Raw genomic sequence first — 24,315 nt, 5'->3', positions numbered from 1 at the left:
GTTCAAGGTCTTTACTCACTGTCTGATAGCCACCCTCGGAGTGCCGGTTTCTGCTGTGATGGGCCCCAGTCGATCCAGGATAATTTGGAGGTTTCCCACTGTGTGTCCTTTCTGGTCGGGGTCCCTCCAATCCAGAGTATGGAATATGGAATGGGCTGAGGGTGTTTCCTGCACTCTCCGCAGACCCTGGAATCCCCTGAGAGTCCGGGCTGAGCTGCTTGTTCCAAGCCACGGGTCTTGTGGTGCTCCCAGAAGTGTGAGGTAAAATGCCTGGACCGAGGTCCTGACTGTGCTGCTTACCCTGAGCTGTGTGCGGGGATAACTGACTATGTGTGAAGTTGCTCCTTCCTTTCCCCCAAGTGGTGCCTGCCCCCCCAGGCGGTTGTCCTAGCGACCGGGAAAGTCCCATGCCTCGTGATGGCCACACCCTGTCCACCCTAGGTCAAGCCCAGTGGGAAAGCACCTGTGTGTGGTTTGTGAATGTGAGAAACACCAGCGATTAACGTCTTCCTTACCCGGGATGATTACTGCACCTTAAGTGAGTTGCAAATACCCTGTGGCGACTGAAGCCTCAGGGGTGCCACACATGCCATTCTCAAGCAATGCTGGCTCTCCCGCTTTTATTGTTACTTATCGGCACCACGTTCTGTATATACCGTACATGACAATGTGCTGCCGAGAGAGATGATTTTTAAGTAAACTTATTCGTCTGGTGATTGTCAGCCTATTTTCACTACCTGATTATCAGGAAGAGAGCATTTGTAGGAACCCATTTTCGCGATCTGCTCCTGCAGAACCACAATTCCATGTTATGTTATCCACAGTGTCTATGCACAGGAGAAATGTATTCACATTACTTGATATTTAAAAAAGCAAATAGACCGCAGTCATACAATTACCAGTAAAAAAGGGGTCATTTGATTTGTCCTCTACCATGAAGATGTCAGAATAAAGGTTACCGAATTCTTAATTAAATCTATTGTATTGTAATGGTCACTTATGCTATGACATAATATTGCCGAAGGGGTCTGAAAATTTTGGATGACTTTTTTTTCATGTATCTTTTTTCTCACACATGATCAGTGTGTAATACACGTGTCCATGGTTTTAAATAAACCATAAAACTAATTGGCCGAACCAGTGTATTTACAGCAGGGAAAATGTCAGCTGTAATGCTAGTAATGGCGCAAGAGATCCGGGACCTTTCAGGAAGGTAAACATTTAGCTTTGATAAAGAAATGATACGGTTGTCAGTAGAGCTGTATATGTCGCATTTACTTTTTCCTTTTACATTCTCTTCGCTGTTCAAAACAAAATCTACTTATTGGAATCCTCGTTACTTATGCTAGATAAGAAACTTGGCTTTGCTTTTTTATTATGCAAAACAGCTAGACAGCACAGAACAAGAGCTGGGGTTCATAATAAAAAGTTTCGAAAAACATGATATGGATCGCTTGTTCAAATATTGTACATTGATCTTCCGTAGCTAAGCAAAATTATTTGAAATTGAACATGAAGTTCTTAGTAAACAATTTGATCAATGTATATAAGCTGACTGCCACATCATGGTGACCCTTGGTCCTTGTGCTCTTAAGTGTAGCACTGAATGGTGGCCACCACGGATGTAGGACTGCCCTTTCAGGTGGATCCGTTCAAGTTACCCAATAACATGCAGTGCTACTGTGACGCCCTGGACTAGTCAGGTCGTCCCAGGTAGTCCCATGCACACACACACCCCCTCCCCTTAGAAAGGTGACAGCAGCCAAACTGCAAACCTTTGCCACCTCCCTCCGGGTTTGATGTCCACCCATGCGGTTGGCTCCACCCACCGAGGAGTTCACAGGCCCGGAGGCGGGAAAACAGTGAGTCGTGAGATAAGCTTTGACAGAGAGTGAGGAGAGTCAAGTTCAAGGGCAGACCTGTGCTCAGGCCTGCCAAAGACTATACTTGGTGTCTGGGTTGGAGCCCAGGCACCTTTGGCAAAGAGGCAGATCGTGGTGGCCGCCTGCAGGAGCTGGGATTACAGCTGGTGGAACCGTAGGGACCGGGGTCAGTCGGTGGCCCGCCGGTACCGAACCGGGGAACCGATTGGAAACCGGAGCACCAGGAGGGGTACTCAGACCCAGTACGAGGCCCAGAAACAACTAGGCTAAGTCGAATCAACTGATTGAGGACTGGACTTTAGGACCTTTCCCACACAAGACCCGACTGAAGACAACAGCCCGACAATTAGGGTAAAGCCACCGCCAAGGCATAGAGAACCAAGGGGCCAGAGTCTGTGGGCAAACAGGGCTCTCACGACATACAGCAAACCAGGGAGCGGACTACCGTTGCTTAAGCATAGGAGTCATAACGTCTACGCTAAAGAGGTGCAGGAGAAAGGCGGAAACCACCAACCTGTTAAGTGGAAGCTGCAGCCGGCTGCGGGCACCGTTCATCATCCCGTTTGGTTTACAAGAGACTCCAGTGTGTTGTATCATAGTAAGTACACCAGCGCCTTCGGGTGGCGCACCGCACCGCACTAGCACCCAGCACGCATCCATCCCCTCGCCTCGGCTCCTCCCTCGGGCCCCCGGGACCATCACCCCCTACCCACAGAGGGGGTCAACACCAAGCTGCGCAACACCGTCCCCGGGAGTCTAGTCAACGGCAGCGGTGGTGTCCATCCATTCACCACAACCCGTGGGTGGCGTCACAAACTTAAATCCCCTACAAACCACCGCGACTCCGGCCATGGATCTCCACACCGAAGTCCCTGCGTGTAGCGCCAACCCCCTTGCAAAGCGACGTGACCCCCGGGTCCGTGGAAGAGCTCGAGCCACCCACCGACGAGCACGGATCAGAGGGGCTCGGCAGCCGGCCTAGCCGTGGGCCGGTACACTACACTTATAGGTATTCCATCCATTCATTCGGCTCCCCAAACCGATTCAATTACCGTGTATAGTGTATTGTCGAGAAATCAACTTAATGAGGCTTCAAGTGCTGTGATCAGAATGGAGCACTTCCACTGCTTCCGCACTCATCCTATCTCCTTCGTCCACAGGGTGATTCACTGTTTTACTGCTGCCAGGAGTTGCGGTGGCATCCAGGTCCAGGAGACTAAGGGGGCCAAAAGATCACGTTGACCTATATGAAAAGACCAATACTATCACAGATCTGTAATAGTGGGGGCCCTGTTTGAGATTTTTTTTTGGGTCCCATGAGTTTCAAGTGACGCCACTGACTGTTGCAGCATGTCGATCACTGTGTGGAGGGCAGAGTTAGGGCAGAGTCACACTTGCGTATCGTTTCTAATTCGAGAGCATCGGATGCGATATGCTAAAAACCCTCGGCTTAGGCTCTGTTGCGAGCATGGTCCGAGTGACATGCGACTCTGACCCGATCCTGAGATTGCATCACAGCTGCAGAGGAGAGGGAAGGACTAATCCCCCCATCTCCTCCATTCTCAGCCTGTGCATATATTGCACTGCACTTGAATGACATCCGAGTGAAGTCTGATGTTTTTCTTACACCCATATACTTGTATGGGTGTGAGTGACACGGCTTTCACAGACAATCTGTTTATGGCTGAGAAAAAACTCGCAGATCTGAGCTGCAGCATTATCTTAAATAGGACCCGAGTGCAATGCGAGATTTTCTCACATTGCACTCGTGCGAGTCATACGCATGTGTGACTCTGCCCTTAGACAAAGATTGGAGCTTGCACTCGAGGCGGGTAGAAGTGTTCCCACCTGACCGGAGCACTTCCGGCCTCATTTTCATATTGCTTCTATAGGTACAGAAATATTGCTTAGATTCTCATAGACTTTGCAGTAGTAAACTGGTTGAGGGGAATTGGAATGATCTAAAAGATTCCCTTTAGCATATTGACCCACTTAATTAGAATTTGCCATGACATGGCAAAGGGGTTTTCCATTTTGATAAAAAGTTGACTAAGAATGTTAATTTTGAAAAATGTAGCTCAGCCGCAGTAGATCAATGTATTATATTTCTATTTGTGGTCCAGGTCTAGTTTTCTGCAACCCCATTTCTATAAAAGTCGGGAAATATTAAGAGAACAGAATACAATTATTTGGAAGTCTCTTAACCATATTTAATTCACAACAGAACGTAGACCACAGACCAGAAGGTGAACATTGGACATTGTTCTATTTCAATTGAAAATTAAAACTTACTTAGAAATTGATGGCAGCAACACATCTCAAAAAGTTGGGACACGACCATGTTTATCATTGTGTAGCACCCCCTCTTCTTTTTACAACAGTCAGTTAACATCTTTGAAGTGAGGAGACCAATTGCTGGAGTTTTGGGTCAGGGAGGTCCCATTTTTGCTTGATGTAGGATTATAACTAGAGATGGGCAAACCTACAGGTATCTGGGTTCGGTGGGTCCGGCTGGACTTAAAAAAAAAAAAAAGTCTGGTTCGGGACCGGACTTAAACCCAAATATGTTTTTTTTAAATTATTTTTGTAAATAGTAAAAAAAAGCCTCATGGGGTCCCTTGTATTTTGATACACAGCCAAGATAACACACGCAGCTGGAGGCTGCAGCCTGTAGCTGTCTGCTTTACTTGTGCTAGGTATCAATATAAGATGGATCCTGTGTCAATTATTTATTTATTTTTACATTCAACAACCAATCACAGACGCTGGCAGTCTGATTGCAACAAATCACAAATTCTGTCACCGAGGGTGGGCGGGGGAAGCAGTGAATATGCATTAGAGTTAATGAGCGGACCCGGAAACAGTGTGACAGCTATGCTGGAGACTCAGTAAGTATAATTCTCCTGTTTTAATCTTTATTTTGCGTTCTTTTACCTTTTTTTACTTTATTTTTAGAGAAGTCCAGTACATGCCCCGAACTTTACAGTTCGGATATGTCCAACACTAATCCTAACTGTTCCTTAGTCTGGGGTTTTTGCCAGATTTTTCTTTTCACAATGCCCCAAATGTTTTCTATTGGTTAAAGGCTTGGACTGCAGTCAGCCGATTCATCACCCAAGCTCTTCTTCTGTAGAGGGTCCTCACTCCTTTTAGTATCTGTTAAATTATATGTATACTCTTTTATGTCTTTATTATCTGTATGAGTACCCTCTGAAATGTAAAGTGCTGCAGAATACAGTACATATACATCAATGTTTATATGAATTAATTTTTTAAATGAAATGGAAAATGTCACAATTTTCACCTCCTGATCTATGTTTTGTGTTGAATAAAATAAGGCAGTAAGGCCCCTTTCACACATCAGTTTTTTGCCGTCAGTCACAATCCGTTGTCTCGACGGATCCATCGCAGATTGTGGCAAAACTAATGCGACGGATCCGTTTTTCAACAGATCCGACTAGCTGGGGGCTATATAATAATTGAACCATGTTCAGTTTAAAAAAATGAAATCCGTCGTCGAATTCCGTCATTTGACGGATTACGACGAATCCTGCGCCCATAGGCTTCCATTCTACCAAACAACGGACGGCTACGGATCCGTCACTGTCCGTTTTTTCAACGTAGACAAAAAACGTTACTTTTTCCGTTGTCTGTGTCTAACGGACAAACAATGTTCGACGGATACGTCGAACGATGGATGAAACGTGAGGCCATCCATTGCAATCCGTCGCTAATACAAGTCGATGAGAAAAAAACGGATCGAGCAGCATCAGTCGCCGGATCCGTTTTTTTCAAAATTCGTCAGATTGTGACTGATGGCAAAAAACTGATGTGTGAAAGGGGCCTAAGAGATTTTCCAAATCATTGCATTCTTGTTTTGTTTACATTTTAAACTGCGGCCCAACTTTTTTGTAATTGGAATTGTACATATTCGGTGTGTGTGTGTGTGTGTATATATATATATATATATATATATATATATATATATATATATATATATATATATACATATATATATTTATAAATCACAAGTATGATTGAAATGATCAGGAAATCAGCCATGGAAACTGATGCATATGGCAACCGAAAAACTTAACATTGCGCCATTATACAGGACGATCTCTATATTGGGCGTTCATATAGCGCTCTCCCTCGGATACAATACTTCTAAGGGGCATGAATGCATCTGAGGAGTCATACTGGCTCAATAAAGTTCTATAGGTGTTGTCATACGATTATGCATTGCTAATCAGTGACGACTTATTCTGTCATCAGGATACAGTATTAATAGATATAAGCCTCTTACAGAAATACCTTCCTCACCAGTACATTACATTATTAAATCATGTGATTCTAATCTCCGAAGTTTTATAACATAAGTAATGTAACAATGCAAAATTAAGTCAAAATCTTTTTTTGTTCCATTCGTTAAAGCATCACAGCGGTTTGCTGATAATCCGCTTCTAATAACCAGCACGGAAGGTAATCTACTTCCTTAATTAAGCCTAGTGAGATATGTTTTTTTTTCCTTGGAACAATAAAAAACAGATTTATCATAATGCTGTATCATGGTGACATTTTTGCAAAATATTTTGGCTGTTATTTCTCTTTTACAATACATGACTCATTTAGATTCATAATTAAAAAGTTATGCAAATATACACCAATTGTCTGTATATAGACTTGTATCAGGTAGATAACATGCACACGGCTGTATAGAAGATAATTGTTGTATAGATCCATCATTGCAGCAACACTGTAAGCGCTAAAATGTATGCAAAAAAATAAATACATTACTCACAAAAAGTTAGGGATATTTGGGTTTCAGGTGAAATTTACAGAAAATCTAAAAAGTTCAAATAAATATATATATGGGGAAAACAAGCAGGTGGGAAAATAAGCAAGTAGGAAAGTGTACTCAAATGTACAGAAAATCTAAAAAGTTCAAATAAGTATATATAAGAGGAAAACAATAAGGGGAAAACAAGCAGGTGGGAAACCAAGCAAGTAGGAAGGTGCACTCATACCGTATGTCATGATGCACCGAGCACCTGTACATGGTTTGAACAATCATTCCATACTGATAGCGTCCCTTGAAAGCCACATTCCTATTTCTACAAATATTTTAGATGTCACCACAGTCCTATTCAAATTGTCTCTTCAGGGAGGAAGAAGACAATCTCTGGTGCCACCTATTTTTTTTTTTTTTTATCATAAAGGTTTTTATTGAGTTTTCAGAAAAATACAAACTTCTCATACAACAACATCAAGAACAGGAGCATTGAGTAGCAAGAGGTGGAATAGCCTCGAGCCATTATCAGAATATCAATCTGGGACATTAAATACCCCTTACAACAACAACCTGAACATAGGAGCAGGGAGGGAGGGGGGAAAGAGAGGGGGTGGGGGAAGCAGCTCTACAAGACATTCTTAGGCATAATCAATTTATTTATGGTGTAGGTGTCGGTATCTGGGGGAGGGCCGTTGCATAAAGGGAAGTGGCCCACGGGTGCCATTGTTTAAGTCTCACCGTTCTCTTCTCTAGGTTGGGGGCCAAGTTGGTTTCGTATAGCCAGTGTAGGTTGATCCTCTCAATTAGATCTCTTTTTGTAGGGGGGCTCACCGACCTCCACTTGTATGCCACACAGTACCTGCCAGCTATGAGAATGTGAGAAATGATGTTTTTTAAAAGATCCGGGATCCCATCTAAGCCAATGTGTAGCACCGCTAAGGTTGGGTTTGGAGAAAGGCGGAGACTAGTAACCTCATGGATTAGATTGAACACCTCCTGCCAGAAGTTAGATAACTTAGGGCAAAACCACCACATATGACATAAGGCGCCCCTGTGGTTGCAGCCCCTCCAGCACAGTGGTGACACATGTGGGGAAAAAGAAGCCAGTTTAGTAGGGGAGTTGTACCACCTCAGATGAACCTTTTTTAATTGCTCTATATGATTGAGACAAGAAGAGAACTTGTGGATCCATTTTGAGGCCGCGAACCATTCTTGCGGCGGAAGCGGAGAAGCTAGATCTTTTTCCCATTTGAGCATATACGGCAATTGTTTGTCCGGTTGTGGGGAGTTTAGCATATTATGGATATATGAAAGGCCTTTGATTTTGCTATTTTGAAAGAATTTTTTAATTGAGGCGTGGTCAGCTGTCGTGGGAGCCGGGAGATGAGGAGCGGACTGAAGAAAGTGACGTATTTGAAAAAACTGGAATAGACTGTGTCGGGGAAGGTTAAATTTATCACACATTTCTGAGTACGGGAGTAGGACGCCTTCTCTATAGAGATCTGCTAGGGTGATTGGACCTCCACGTGTCCAGGCGGCAAGATTCAAGTTCGGAATGAAGGCTTCTAGCGATCTAAGGGGAATGCTGGGACCTAAAGCATGTGACACTGGCTTGCTCCACAAGGACCAAGCTTTCTTTAGAGCTGCTGTGGTGGGTAGAAGATCGCCGGGGGGCGAAGGGGTTAGGAGCAGGGAGTCTATGAATTGTTTAGGGGAGTGGACCTGTGCCCAGGTGTACTCAATCTGTAACCATCTTAAGTCTGAATCATTCCTCCACCAATCTCGAGCCGGTTCCAGGATAGCGGCTCTGTGGTATGTTAGAATATTAGGAATACCCATTCCTCCACCACTTAACGGGGCATGCATGCATCTCAGGGCTATTCTAGGTTTTTTCCCAGCCCATATAAATTTACTCATTAGCGAATGAATTTTGGTGAGATACCGTTGCGGAATTGTTAGGGGCAGGCACCGAAGTAAGTAGATAATTTTTGGGAGGCAGATCATTTTAAAGGTCTGCATTCTCGCCACCCAAGAGAGCGGGAGAAGAGAAAGGCGAGTAAGTTCTCTATCCAGTGAGGTGTGCAGGGTCAGCAGATTTTTCCGGATCACGGAGTGTAGCGGGGCCAGTATAATACCCAGGTAGGGGATACCCTCGTCTTCCCATTTGAAAGGGTAAAGATGAGAAAGAGTGGCTCTAGTTGAGGCGGGCAGGAAGAGCGGAAAAATTAAGGACTTGGTAATATTAAGCTTGTAATACGAGACTTGAGCGAAGGAGGACAGGATCTCCATTACGTGTTTTAGGGACACCTCTACATTAGTGCAGGATAAAATCACATCATCCGCATATAGACTAATCACATGGTTTGTACTCCCCACTCGAATCCCCGAGATCCGAGGGCATTCACGGATAGTCTGCGCCAGAGGCTCTATAGCAAGGGCATAGATGATAGGGGAGAGCGGACACCCCTGGCGTGTCCCATTGGATAATTCAAAACTCCGAGATATAAATCCGGATGCCAGAACTTTGGCGTTAGGGTTAGAGTATAGTGCCATTATGGCGGTAAGTATGGGGCCTTCAAATCCAAACTTGGCCAGTACAGATTTCAGATATCCCCAGTGCACCCTGTCAAACGCCTTCTCTGCGTCCAAGGACAGGAATACACTGGGGATTTTCCTCCCCTCAGCCACCGCAATCAGGTCCAGCATACGTCTCGTCCCATCTTTCGCCTGCCTCCCCGCCACAAACCCCACTTGATCCGGGGAAATCAGTGATGGAAGGACTTTATGTATTCTAGCTGAGATTATTTTGGCGTACAATTTTAAGTCGCAGTTTAGGAGGGATATTGGCCTGAAGTTTCCTGGTGATGTAGGGGGTTTTCCTGGCTTTGGCAGGGTAGTTATAATGGCCTCTAGATTATTTGGTGAAATATCTGCTGTGGCTCGCCAAGAGGAGAAAAGTCTCAGGAGGAAAGGAGACAGGGTTTCAGTGAATTGCCTATAATAGGAGTTAGTGAGGCCGTCTGGGCCTGGAGCTGAATTTCTTTTGGCTGTGATCACCGCCTGGCGAACCTCTTCCAGGGAGAAAGGGGAATTTAGTTGCTCTAGATGTACTGTAGATAACCGAGGAAGATTAATATTGTTTAAGAAGGAATTAATTGCCGATTGGGTAGGCTTTGGGGCATTAGGGTCATTTTTAAGGTTGTAGAGAGACTGATAAAAATCAGCGAATGCATTGGCTATTTCCGTTGGGTTGCGTATTGTGGCATTAGAACCCGTCACGAGGTATTCAATTTTGTTTTGCATTTCTCGTTTTTTAACCCTCCTGGCTAGTAAGGCACCCGCCCTGTCACCCATCATATAGTACCGCTGTTTGAGGGATCTTAAATTTTTCTCATAGTCTACCATCAGCAATTGGCGGAGCTGTGTTCTTAGTTTCCTGAGTTCGTCAGATGTTGACATGTTTGGGGCAGATTTATTGTGGGCTTCTAAAAGCGCTATGTGGGACAGTAGAGCTTTGGAAGTTGCCTGACGCCTCCTTTTCTCCCTAGTGGCAATTTTGATGAATGACCCCCTAATAAAGGCCTTGTGTGCAGACCATAGCGTTTCCTCTGTCACCTCCTTGTTGTCATTAAATTTAAAAAACTCTGCGAGGTCGGCCTGCAACTCCTCAGAGAGTTGTCTACAGGCCAGGAGGGAGTCATTCATGCGCCACCGGGTAAAAACGGGCGTGCGGCTTTGCTCCTGGACTGTCAGGTATATGGGGGCATGGTCCGACCAAGCTATAAGTCCAATTTTTGAATCTGAGCAATCCAAAATAAGTGAGCTTTCAACCAGAAAGTAGTCCAATCTGCTGTATGAGGTGAACCGAGGTGAGAAGAATGTGTAGTCCCTCTCATTTGCATGTTGGTATCTCCATATATCATGGAGATGCCTTTCTGAAATTATTGTGCTCATTTCCTTCCTCTTTACAGCAGTATTGGAGCAATCCAGAGTGCTGGACATTAACATGTTAAAATCCCCGCAGATTATTTGCTTACCCTCTGTAACGGATGAAAGCTTGGAAAGAAACCTCCGCAGAAAGCTGATCTGACCAGAGTTGGGGGCGTAAAGGGTTGCAATAGTATACTTAGATCCATTTATGGAGCAATTAATAATGGCGTATCTACCTTCAGGGTCTAAATGTTGGGAATGTAGTGTGAACGCAACAGTATTTTTTACACAAATGAATACTCCAGCCTTTTTTTTTTTTCCCACAAGCCAGCAGTATGAAAGGAAATTTAGCATTATTTAACCTGTGCGAGTCCCCTTGGAGGAGATGAGACTCTTGACCACAAATCACGTCACATTTGGATTTAACCACTTCCCGCCAAAACATGGATCTCTTGGCCGGCGAGTTCAGGCCCCTAACATTTATAGACATACAGTTCAGTACCATTGTACATGAAAAAAAGTCTCTTGCCTAGAGCTGCGGGGGGAGAAAGGAAGGTTAGGCAGGAAAGAGGTAACACTGACAACATTAACATCACTAACATTACTGATGTAGGGAGCATCAGTCCACATAGAAAAAAGCCCAAAAAGCGGGCCTGCGGTATGGTGGAAATGTACCGCCATGGGGGCTCAGGGTCCTGGTTGAACAGAACCAGCGGACCTTAAAAGTAGCAACTAAGTCTCAGCCGCGACTCAGACATATCACATAACTCACGCGACGGACCAATCTTCATTAACTTTATCCCTTTGGGATGATCCTGTGGCTCTTGGAGATCTGGCCGGGAGATTTGCCATGTTCCATGAGGATAGGAGCTTTGCCAACTGTTGTGGGGAATGGCAGACGTGGGTGTTTCCTGCACGGAAAAGCAGGATCTTTACAGGGAAACCCCATCTATAGGATATAGCTTCATCCCTGAGAATTTTGGTATAAGGGGCAAATTCCCTCCTTTTTGCCAGGGTTCCTGCAGACAGATCCGGAAAAATGGACAGGTGCCGGAATTGCTCAGACAGAGGCGGCCTCCTTCTCAGGGCTTGCAGCAGGGCTTCTTTGGTCTTGTAAAAGTGCAGGCGAGCCAAAGTGTCCCGGGGGGCATCAGCACTGAGGGATTTAGGCTTAGGGACTCTGTGTATTCTGTCCACCAGGAAATCAGTTGCAGACAGGTCTGGGAGCAGCTCCTGCAGCAAGGAGCCTAGAAAGCTCTGCAGCCCCTTGTCTGGTATGGCCTCTGGAATTCCTCTGATTCTTATGTTGTTTCTGCGGGACCTGTCCTCTAAATCCAAGACCTTGGTATGGAGCTTTTGCACTTGTTCCTCCAGTGCTGCATTGGCATCAATGAGGCTATTGTGTGACTTTGTCAGCTCCTGCATTTTAGTTTCAATGTGTGCTGTGCGACTGCCTATGGCAGTGATATCTCCCCTCAGCTCAGCCACCATATCTTTCCAATCCTGCTGCAGTGATGAGCGGAGGGCACTGAGCAGTTTCTGCATGGTACCTTTGGTAAGCGGTATATCTGCAGTGTCTGTGTCCAAGTCTGGGCCTGCTGTGGATCCCCTCCTGGATGAGCGTGAGGAAGCTGTGGAGGAGGATGCTGCTGCCATTTTCCCTCTTCCCGTGCTGGAGAAGAAGTCTGTAACTTTCGCCGGGGACGGCTTCATCTGGGACTTTCCCCTTGGCATGCCACGTTCCTGGGTACCTCCGCAGCACTTTCCCCCCGTGTGCAGAGAGATTGGTGCCACTGGTGAGCCGCAGTGAGCCGGTTGAGAGTCGAGGTGGCTGGAGCTCAGCAGCTAGGTGACCGGTGCCATTAGCAAGCAGGCCACACCCCCTGGTGCCACCTATTGAAGGTAGCAATCCAAGAAGTCAAAAATGACCCTCCAATGAGTCTTGTTGTATGAATTAGGATTGATGCCAGATTAGAACCTCAGTTTGCAGACACAGTGTTTCGGGATGATTGTCCCTCATCAGTGCAAAGTATGAGATCTGATCTGGCTGTATGAGAGGCTAAAGCCTGCTTTACATGTTGCAATTTCGCATACGATATCGTATGCGATTTGCAACACCCCCATCGTATGTGTGGCACGTTCAATTTGTTGAATGTGCCGCACAAACGATTAACCCCCGTCACACGTACTTACCCGTCCATACGACCTCGATGTGGGCGGCGAACGTCCACTTCCTGGAGTGGGAGGGACGTTCGGCGTCACATTGACGCCACGCGGCAGCCAGCCAATAGAAGCGGAGGGGCGGAGATGAGCGGGACGTAAACATCCCGCCCACCTCCTTCCTTCCACATTGTGGACCGGGAGCCGCAGGACGTAGGTAAGATCTGTTCATCGTTTCCGGGGTGTCACACACTGCGATGTGCGCTACCCCGGGTACGATGAACAATCTGACGTGCAATGCTAGAGAAAGGTACAATGTGTATGTGATGAACGTTTTACCGTTCATTCGCAATCGCACGTACCTGTCACATACTGCAATGTACCTTACGATGCCGGATGTGCATCACTTACGACGTGACCCCGCCGACACATTGTAAGATACATTACAGCGTGTAAAGCGGGCTTAAGACGTAGTCTAAAGGGGAAGCTATTCTCCTTACGGAGACTGACACACCATTCCAGCATGCCAGTGAGGAGACTATTAAGCCGCAATGCTCCTCTATGTAACACGTCAGATAACACAGGGATAGGGATAACCTTATAATAATAACAACAATAATCTTTATTTCTACAGCAAAGAAAATGTAGTAGACTTTTGGGTCCATTTACACTGCAAGATTATTATGAATGCGCGTTCCTGGGAATACTTGTTTCATGATAATTTTACCGTCTAAACCGGCTTCAGATCACACAATGAATGAGCAAAATTCTTGTTCGTCAGGTGAAGTGATCTTAGGGGTGCACAATAGATCTTGTCCTTGGCAGAGCATTGTTTTTGTGTAAATGTTATCTTCTCTGCCAATTATAATGATAGATTGTTAAAGGGGTTTTCCCAAGAGCAAAGTTAATTTTAAAATTAATTTTAATCAATGGATTTTGGAATTATGATACTTTCCACAACTGGATGTGATTAAAAAAATGATCTTGGGCTGAGATAATCCTATATATGTGTCCCTGCTATGTACTGTGTAATGGCCGTGCCTGACCGTACAGGCACATGGTCTGATCATACCACATCACCTGGTCTGGGGAGGACGCAAAAGATTATACAGATATTATAACGGTGGATCACAGCTGATTCTTTTTATGAGGTAAAACATTTCCCAGTCTGATTTCAAAAAATGTTTTACCTCAAAAAAAGAATCAGCTGTGATCCTGTGCTGTAATGTTTTTCTACTCTTTTGCTTCCTCCCCTGCCGAGGAGCTGTGGTATGATCAGACCATGTCTCTGTTCGGTCAGACATGGACATTACACAGTACATAGCAGGGACACATATATAAGATTATCTCTCCACAGGAACAGTTTATATAAACACATCCAATTGTGGAAATTATTATTATTCCAAGATCTATTGATTAAAATGTATTTTAAAATTATCTTTGTGAGAAAACTCCTTTAAGTGCAGTCTGCCTGTGTTAACAGACTATTAAGTGACCGCCCATAGGTAGAGATTTACCGATTGGTGGCCATTTAAAGCCGCAAGTCGAGTGGTGTAAAACTACCTTAAGGGCAGCTTTGGGGTCAAATCGAAAGTGACGCACATCCGGCGTCACTTTCGACATCGTAGTGTGTAAATCCTAGATGATACGATTAACGAGCGCAAAAGCGTCGTTATCGTATCATCGGTGCAGGCTCCGACATTTCCATAATGCCGGTGCTGCGACAGGTACGATGTTGTTCCTCGCTCCTGCGGCAGCACACATTGCTGTGTATGAAGCCGCAGGAGCGAGGAACATCTCCTGCCTGCCGCCGGCCACAATGCGGAAGGAAGGAGGTGGGCGGGATGTTTACATCCTGCTCATCTCCGCCCCTTCGCTTCTATTGGCCGCCTGCCGTGTGACGTCGCTATGACGCCGCACGACCCGCCCCCTTAGGAAGGAGGCGGTTCGCCGGCCAGAGCGACGGTCGCAGGGCAGGTGAGTGCATGTGAAGCTGGCGTAGTGATAATTTTCGCTATGCCAGCTATCACAAGATATCGCACTTGCGACGGGGGCGGGGACTATCGCGTGCGTCATCGCAGCATCGGCTTGCGATGTCGCAACGTGCAAAGCCCGCATAAGTCTCTGTTCACATGTGCAATCATTCGTTTGTAATAGCTCCAGTAGTAAAGATAAAAAATGGATCCTTTACAAATGGAGTAAAAACAGGTACAAATTGGAAAGCACTTGTTATAATCTTTTTCCAATAGACTTGTTAAAAAAAAGAAATTAAAGGATCCAATTTATGATCTAAAATGGATCCAAAAATGGAAATAAGTACTGGACGTGCAGACTATGTAACACCACAGATAACACACAGTGATAACACTCCAAGTACAGATAATGTAGTAAATGATATCTTCAGTAATACAGTCATGAGCAAAAGTTTTTCCACCCTTGAAATTGTTCCAGAAAATACTCTCAGAAAATTATTGCAATTACACGTTTTGTTATACACATGTTTATTTCCTTTGTGTGTATTGGACAAAAACACCCCCCCAAGAATAAACAGCAAATTGGACATAATTTCAGAAAAAAATCCAAAAATGGGCCAGACAAAATTGTTTGTTTGCACACCATTTGGAATAAATAACTGGAATCAATCGGTTACTATCACCATCAACAAGCGTTTTACACCTCTCAGCTGAAATTTTTGACTACTTCTCTATTATAAACTGCTCCAGGTCAATCTCTCATATTTGAAGGCGCCTTCTCCCAACAGCAATTTTTAGATCTCTCTAAAGGTATTCAATGGGCTTCAGATCTGGACTCATTACCATCCACTTCAGAACTCTCCTGCTCTTTGTTTCGATCTATTTCTAGGGACTTCTTGAAGTATCTTTGAGGTCATTGTCCTACTGGAAAACCCATCACCTAATCACCTAGGACGCAAACCCATTCTGGCACTGGGCACTAGATTGCGACTGTATCCTTTGGTAATCTTCAGATTTCATGATGCCTTGCACACAGTCAAGGTACCAGTGGCAGAAGCAGCACAACAGTCCCAAAACATCTTTGAACCTCCACCATATTTGACTGTAGGTACTGTGTTTTTTTCTTTGTAGGCCTCATTCTGTTTACAATAAACAGTAGAATTAGGTGCTTTACTAAAAACCTCTAACTTGGTCTAATCTGTCCATAAGACACTTTCCCAGAAGGATTTTGGCTTACTCACATACATTTTTGCTTGAAACAAAGTTGTTTACCCACCATTTTGGAAAGGTGGCAACAATTTTGTCAGGCGCACTTTTGGTGTTTTGTGTGAAATTATGTTCCATTTGCCTTTTTTTCTGTGTTTTTTCTGTTGTTCCATTACACATGATGAAAATAAACACATGTATTACAAAAAAATGTGTAATTTCAATAATGTTATAGGTGAAATACAGAACTTCATTTTCTGGAACAATGTCGAGGCAGCCAACACTTTCGGCCATGACTGTATGTAATACCACAGATAATGTATGTTATCAATAATACCATTATATTTTTACTAGGCAAAAGCTAGTATAACAAACCAATGCTAACATAGCATTATATAAGGGGCAAATAAAACCATCACACCATGACTGCTAACATACCACCATATTGATAATGAACTAAAAGACAACTTTCTTTCCCTTGGATGACAGCTAATTTGTATACCTGATACTTTTAATTATCATAGTAAGTGAATAAAAGAATGACTAGCTTGATTTGTCATATTCTTCACCCTAATATCTGTATATATCTGTTTTAATGCATGTATTTGCTGTGTCAATTACAAAGCTACATTTTTATTCTAGGCTCATGCTGTGGTCTGGCATACCTATGACACTGATTTCCGCCAATCTCAAAAGGGATACCTGTCCGTGACATTGGGCTCCCACTGGATAGAACCAGAGAAAAGACATATTAACTCATCAACGATTAACATGTGTCAAGAGTCGATGGATACTGTACTTGGACGCTTTGCAAAACCTATTCATGTCGATGGGGACTACCCAGACAGTCTAAAAAGAAAATATGGCTCCATCCTTCCTAAGTTTTCGGAGTCAGAAAAAGCTTCACTTAAAGGAACAGCGGACTTCTTTGCATTCTCCTTTGGACCCAATAACTTCAAGCGATCGAATGATTCCAACAAGTTGGTTCGTGCTCTAATTCATTTAAGAGGGGTGTTAAACTGGATCAAGATGGAATATAACAATCCCAAAATCCTGATAATGGAAAATGGATGGTTCTCAAACAGCAACATCCAAACTGAAGACACCACGACGGTCTACATCATGAAGAAGTTTATCAATGATATCCTGCAGGGTAGGTAGATATTTATTGTCCTCAATGGCATCCATTGTATTAAAGACAACCTGCCACAACTTTTTTTTTACCATGCCATAATAATATGGGAGTATAAATTCTCTGGGCGAGTTTTTATTTTGCACATGTCTGAATATTCGGGATTTGAGCCACCATGGAGGAAGAGTCACCATTCTTGTCATGTGCCTATGCTTAGCCAAATTACTTGAATTCCAACATTCCCTTTGAGAATGAATGGAGCAGTAGTGTGCATGGTCAACCTCCTCTATATTCAATCAGAGCTCATCAGAGCGCCACTCTCATGGGGAATCGCAACAATCAAGGAGTTATCCCTTATTCTGAATATAACGGGGAACTTCAAATCTTGGTGCAAACCCTTTAATGCTCACACTAGTGCCAAGGCTTCTGCTTATAATAGAGCCATGACAGCTGGACAGCTATGATAGCCATATTTTCTAATGGATTTCAATACATTCTGGTGAATCCCATTGACTTATAATAAGGTGTGTCACTTTTTGTTCTGTAGGTGTAATCTTTGATGGCAAGAATAGTACTGGAGACCTCATTATTTAAAGGGGGTGTGTGAGCAGAAAAGGCTGTCAATCAATGTTTCGGTGAGAAATTACAGCTGTGTTAGCTGTATAGTGAGTGATGACTGTGACCGCTCCTTGCACTGCCCCAATGACCGGAAGCGAGTGCGTGCAGGAAGATTAAAAGTAATTTGCTCTCTATATAGCCGCTGTTTTAGTGAGACTTTAAACAAAATTTAAATGCTATTTCCCTGCCAGTTACCACTATACCTGCAGGTAAATAGTGTTTCCTGACCTGGAAAGGTTCCCTTTAAAGGGAATCTGTCAGCTGTTTTTTGTTCTTTCATCTGAGCACAGTATGATGTAGGCAAAAAGATCCTGAATCCAACGATGTACCACTTAGTTTACTGTAGGCAGCAATTCTGACACAATCATAGTTTTTAAATTTAGCATGACGCAGAGCTGAGAAAGCTAACCCCGCCCACACAAGGCTCTCTATGTACAATGTCTATAGACAGTGAGCTGCTAATCACAGAAAGGGGCATGTCAGACTACCAGGCACCTGCTGCTGTAGTCTAGTCTGAGCAATGATAATCTCCTGGTGCTAAAACAATCATTGCAAATAAACAACAGCATGGATCTTGATAAGAAATGCACTGCTGAAATCTGTGCTTTAACCCCAACAGCATGCTGACTTCAGATTACATAACAAAAACCTGCTGACAGATTCCCTTTAAGTCATCAAACGTACTAGAGCCAGTGATGGAAAGAGCATAGTGCAAATGAAGAAGAGAGTCTTAAAAGTAAAAATAATGAAAAAGTGGTAACTTTTCCTGCTTCACACATGAGTGACAGATTGTCAAAGTTGTCTGCAAATCAAGGCTGAATGAAAGTAACTTTTAGGAGAATGCGTGGCAATGGAAAAGAATTGAAGTACAGTGGGCAACTATGATAACAGAAAAATAATGACATTGTCTTTTTGAAAGTATACACAGAGCTATGTCAATGTAAATGCAATATGAAATATATTGCCTTTAGCGAGTCAGCACTAACATTTTTTTTTATTGATTCCAGCTATTACATATGACAGCATTCAGGTCTTTGGCTACACCGCCTGGTCCTTGATGGACAGCTTTGAATGGCAAGAAGGTTACAAGATAAGACGTGGATTATTCTATGTAGATTTCACCAACAAGAGCAACGCAATTACCCCCAAATCGTCTGCATTATACTTCAAACAAATCATACAAAAGAAAGGCTTTCCAGATGGCGCCCCAGAATCATCAATTCATGGACAGTTTCCCTGTGACTTCTCCTGGGGAATAACAGATTCTGTACTAAAGGTAAATAAAATCAGAAATGATATTATGGCAGTAGAGATGTGTACAGTCTTAAGGCCCCCATACACAGACTATTGTCAGCCACAACTGCCAATATGGCTGCGTTCAGCCGACATTCTGATGTGTATGGGGGAGCCGGTTGAATGATGGTCGGGAGAGACGTTGATCGTGCATTTTGGACTGATGATCACATTTTTCTTGTCAGTCGGCAGCTTTCTCATATAGAATTCAGCTCAGCTGAATGATCACTCCTGTGTATGGCACAGACGGCTGAGATGACATTCGGCAGAACCATCTCTCAAAGCATCTTTCGGCCAAGTGAAGTGTGATTATTCTTGCTATCATACTGGGCGCCATAGGAGTTCACATAAATAAATATATAAATATATATATATATATATATATATATAGATATACACTAGCTGTAGTACCCGGGCGTTAGTAACTGTCACTGTCTCTCACCCCGTCTCTGTCTGTGTGTCTCTGTCTATCTGTCTGTCTCTTTCCTTGTCTGTTTGTGTCTATGTCTCTGTCTGTCTGTTTCTATCTATCTGTCTCTGTATCAGTCTGTCTCTATCTTTGTGTCTCTGTGTCTGTCTGTCTCTCTATCTCTGTCTCTTTCCCCATCTGTCTCTATCTCTCTGTTTCTTTCTCCATCTGTCTCTTTCCACGTCTGTCTCCCCGTCTCTTTTCCTGTCTCTTTCCCTGTCTGTCTTTGTCCATCTCTTTGTCTGTGTCTTTTGCTGTCTGTCTCTTTCCCTATCGTCCTGTCTCTGCCTGCCCCTGTCCCTGTCTGCCTGTCTCTGTCCCCGTCTGTCTCTTTCCCCATCTGTCTCTGTCTGTCTCTTTCTCAGTCTCTCTGTCTCCTTCCCCATCTGTCTCTTTCCCCGTCTGTCTCTGTCTGTCTTTTTCACAGTCTGTCTTTCTGTCTGTCTATCTCTTTCCCTGTCTGTCTGTCTTTTTTACCATCTGTCCCTTTCTCTGTCTGTCTCTTTCCCTGACTGTCTCTTTATCTGTCTTTCTCTGTCTGTCTCTTTCCCTGTCTGCCTCTTTCCCCCTTTGTCTCTCTCTGTCTCTCTCTCTATCCGTCTCTCCACCGACATCATATTACCTCACACATAAGCTTCTTATACTGTGACTGTCCTTTGTTCCTATAGCAACCAATCACAGCTGCTATTAATAACCAGTAGTTCCAGGCTCCATTCACTTTAATATAGGAAGGTTTTTTGGAGAGTAAAGGCCACTTTATATACAGTGACATCGCTAGCGATGTCGCTGGTGAAAGAACCCGCCCCCGTCGGTTGTGCTTCACGGGCAAATTGCTGCCCTTGGTGCACAACATCGTTAGTCCCCGTCACACATACTTACCTGCCTAGCGACGTCGCTGTGGCCGTTTGTTCGTGGGAGGTTCGTTCGGTGTCACAGCAGTGTCACTAATCGGCCGCCCAATAGAACCTGCGTCCTGCAACAGCAACGAAATTTGAGATTAGAACGACGTGTCAATTCTCGACGATATGGTGAGTAATTTTGATCGTTAGTGGTCATTCGTGCGTTTCACTCGCAATGAAGTTGCTAACAAGGCCGGATGTGCGTCACGAATTCCTTGACCCCAACAACATCTCGTTAGCGATGTTGTTGCGTGTAAAGCCCCTTTAACTGTGAAGCGCGGGGTTAAATTTTCCTGTCAAAACATAGTCTATGACGTTCCCTGGGTCACGTGGCATGTCTGTGCAAAATTTCGTGATTGTAAATGCTGCGGTGCGGATTCCTTTAGCGGACATACACACACACATACACACACATACATACACTCAGCTTTATATATTAGATATACTGTATATATAAATATATATATATATATATATATATATATATATATATATATATATATATATATATATATGTGTAAAATGTGAGTGAAGTAAGTATTGAACACGTAACAAATTTTCTAAGTAAAGGTATTTCTAAAGCCGCTATTTGCATGAATTTCACACCAGATGTCGGGAACAACCCATCTAATTCACACAGACAAAAGAATCAAACCATAGATGTCCATGAATTTACTGATGCATAGTGATGAGCGAGCATGCTTGTCACTACTCGGTACTCGCACGAGTATCGCTGTACTCGGGCTGCTCGGCGGGGACTGAGTAATCTCGCGATACTCGTGCTGTACTCGTGGTCTTCATTTCTGCATGTTGGCGCTCTTTTGAGAGCCAGCCCTCATGCAGGGATTGGCTGGCAGACCACTGCAATGCCACAGCCCTGTTAGTTGTGGAATTGCAGTGATTGGCCGGCCTGCACAGCGTGACCGAGCCTTTATATCGGCCGGCGCGCTGTGCTCTGCTCACAACTATCCAGACAGTCAGTGCAGGGAGAGTGTCGCTGATTCAGGGAAAGCTTTGCGGCCCTTTATAGTTAGTTCCGGAGCAGGGCTGCAAACAGTGTGACCAGAAGTCCTTCTCAGGACTATTCTAGTTGTATACAGGCAGGCAGGGTATAGCCAGGTCGGAGTACAGGAGCAGAGTCCTTCTCAGGACTATTGTTGCTATATACAGGCAGGGTATAGCCAGGTCGGAATACAGGCTAGTGACCAGAAGAGTCCTTGTCAGGACTATTGTAGCAGTATACAGGCAGGCAGGCAGGCAGGGTAGTGGTGACCGTATACCAGCCTTCATCATATCTGGGGCTGGTGTACACAGTGTAAAACAGTCCAGATAGTGTCAGACTTCTCAGTAATTGTCGCTCCTAAAAACCAGTTAGGTTCTTATTGCGTCCGTGCTTGCATTTAAAAACAGCACGTGTGTGGCAGTCAGTGGCAGCGTACAGGTGCGCGTTTTGCACAAACTATTATATAACGCACAAGTCTAGTGTATAATACACGTCAGTCAGCAGTGTCTGATAGTGTCAGACTTCTCAGTAATTGTCGCTCCTAAAAACCAGTTAGGTTCTTATTGCGTCCGTGCTTGCATTTAAAAACAGCACGTGTGTGGCAGTCGGTGGCAGCGTACAGGTGCGCGTTTTGCACAAACTATTATATAACGCACAAGTCTAGTGTATAATACACGTCAGTCAGCAGTGTCTGATAGTGTCAGACTTCTCAGTAATTGTCGCTCCTAAAAACCAGTTAGGTTCTTATTGCGTCCGTGCTTGCATTTAAAAACAGCACGTGTGTGGCAGTCGGTGGCAGGGTACAGGTGCGCGTTTTGCACAAACTATTATATAACGCACAAGTCTAGTGTATAATACACGTCAGTCAGCAGTGTCTGATAGTGTCAGACTTCTCAGTAATTGTCGCTCCTAAAAACCAGTTAGGTTCTTATTGCGTCCGTGCTTGCATTTAAAAACAGCACGTGTGTGGCAGTCGGTGGCAGCGTACAGGTGCGCGTTTTGCACAAACTATTATATAACGCACAAGTCTAGTGTATAATACACGTCAGTCAGCAGTGTCTGATAGTGTCAGACTTCTCAGTAATTGTCGCTCCTAAAAACCAGTTAGGTTCTTATTGCGTCCGTGCTTGCATTTAAAAACAGCACGTGTGTGGCAGTCGGTGGCAGGGTACAGGTGCGCGTTTTGCACAAACTATTATATAACGCACAAGTCTAGTGTATAATACACGTCAGTCAGCAGTGTCTGATAGTGTCAGACTTCTCAGTAATTGTCGCTCCTAAAAACCAGTTAGGTTCTTATTGTGTCCGTGCTTGCATTTAAAAACAGCACGTGTGTGGCAGTCGGTGGCAGGGTACAGGTGCGCGTTTTGCACAAACTATTATATAACGCACAAGTCTAGTGTATAATACACGTCAGTCAGCAGTGTCTGATAGTGTCAGACTTCTCAGTAATTGTCGCTCCTAAAAACCAGTTAGGTTCTTATTGCGTCCGTGCTTGCATTTAAAAACAGCATGTGTGTGGCAGTCAGTGGCAGCGTACAGGTGCGCGTTTTGCACAAACTATTATATAACGCACAAGTCTAGTGTATAATACACGTCAGTCAGCAGTGTCTGATAGTGTCAGACTTCTCAGTAATTGTCGCTCCTAAAAACCAGTTAGGTTCTTATTGCGTCCGTGCTTGCATTTAAAAACAGCACGTGTGTGGCAGTCGGTGGCAGGGTACAGGTGCGCGTTTTGCACAAACTATTATATAACGCACAAGTCTAGTGTATAATACACGTCAGTCAGCAGTGTCTGATAGTGTCAGACTTCTCAGTAATTGTCGCTCCTAAAAACCAGTTAGGTTCTTATTGCGTCCGTGCTTGCATTTAAAAACAGCACGTGTGTGGCAGTCGGTGGCAGCGTACAGGTGCGCGTTTTGCACAAACTATTATATAACGCACAAGTCTAGTGTATAATACACGTCAGTCAGCAGTGTCTGATAGTGTCAGACTTCTCAGTAATTGTCGCTCCTAAAAACCAGTTAGGTTCTTATTGCGTCCGTGCTTGCATTTAAAAACAGCACGTGTGTGGCAGTCGGTGGCAGGGTACAGGTGCGCGTTTTGCACAAACTATTATATAACGCACAAGTCTAGTGTATAATACACGTCAGTCAGCAGTGTCTGATAGTGTCAGACTTCTCAGTAATTGTCGCTCCTAAAAACCAGTTAGGTTCTTATTGTGTCCGTGCTTGCATTTAAAAACAGCACGTGTGTGGCAGTCGGTGGCAGGGTACAGGTGCGCGTTTTGCACAAACTATTATATAACGCACAAGTCTAGTGTATAATACACGTCAGTCAGCAGTGTCTGATAGTGTCAGACTTCTCAGTAATTGTCGCTCCTAAAAACCAGTTAGGTTCTTATTGCGTCCGTGCTTGCATTTAAAAACAGCATGTGTGTGGCAGTCAGTGGCAGCGTCAGGCTCCATATTGTCCCTGGATAGAGACGTGCATAAGGGCCTGTAAACATGAAGTGCCCATTGTAAGTAAGTGGGTCTATTGTAGTATAGCCCTTAGGCAGGGCAGCCAAAAATTGGGAGGCTCCACGTTGTCCCTGGATAGAGACGTGCATGAGGGCCTGTAAACCTGAAGTGCCCATTGGAAGGAAGTGGGTCTATTGTAGTATAGCCCTTAGGCAGGGCAGCCAAAAATTGGGAGGCTCCACGTTGTCCCTGGGTAGAGACGTGCATGAGGGCCTCAAAACATTGTTCCCATTACAAAGGAGCGGGTCTCCTGTCGTTGTAATGTCCATTCTGCAAAGAATGGGCGAAAAAATTTACCACTGGGGGTATACCTGAAACAAAGGCCTAAGTATTGCAATTTGTAACGGTCATCATCATGGTGGCGCATGAGGAGAAGGAGGAGCAGTCCAGCGATTATCCAAAGTCCAGAAGTGTGTACCCATGGGTGAGTGGAGG

The 24,315-nt window shown here is 44.3% G+C and overlaps 1 protein-coding gene across 1 annotated transcript in view; it reads left to right on the top strand.

Annotated features, from left to right (window-relative positions):
* KLB (klotho beta) overlaps window positions 1–24,315 on the top strand; it is a 64,198-nt gene that overhangs the window by 26,228 nt on the left and 13,655 nt on the right. Inside the window, exons 2-3 of the mRNA XM_075333821.1 lie at window positions 16,587–17,097; window positions 18,702–18,970. Of these exons, the coding sequence (XP_075189936.1) occupies window positions 16,587–17,097; window positions 18,702–18,970 (780 nt within the window). The remainder of the gene's footprint in view (window positions 1–16,586; window positions 17,098–18,701; window positions 18,971–24,315) is intronic.

The sequence above is a fragment of the Anomaloglossus baeobatrachus genome, chromosome 1, assembly GCF_048569485.1.
Source record: "Anomaloglossus baeobatrachus isolate aAnoBae1 chromosome 1, aAnoBae1.hap1, whole genome shotgun sequence".
Classification (NCBI taxonomy): Eukaryota; Metazoa; Chordata; class Amphibia; order Anura; family Aromobatidae; genus Anomaloglossus; species Anomaloglossus baeobatrachus.
Note: the sequence above shows the minus strand (reverse complement) of the source record. Positions and strands in the feature narration are given on the sequence as shown.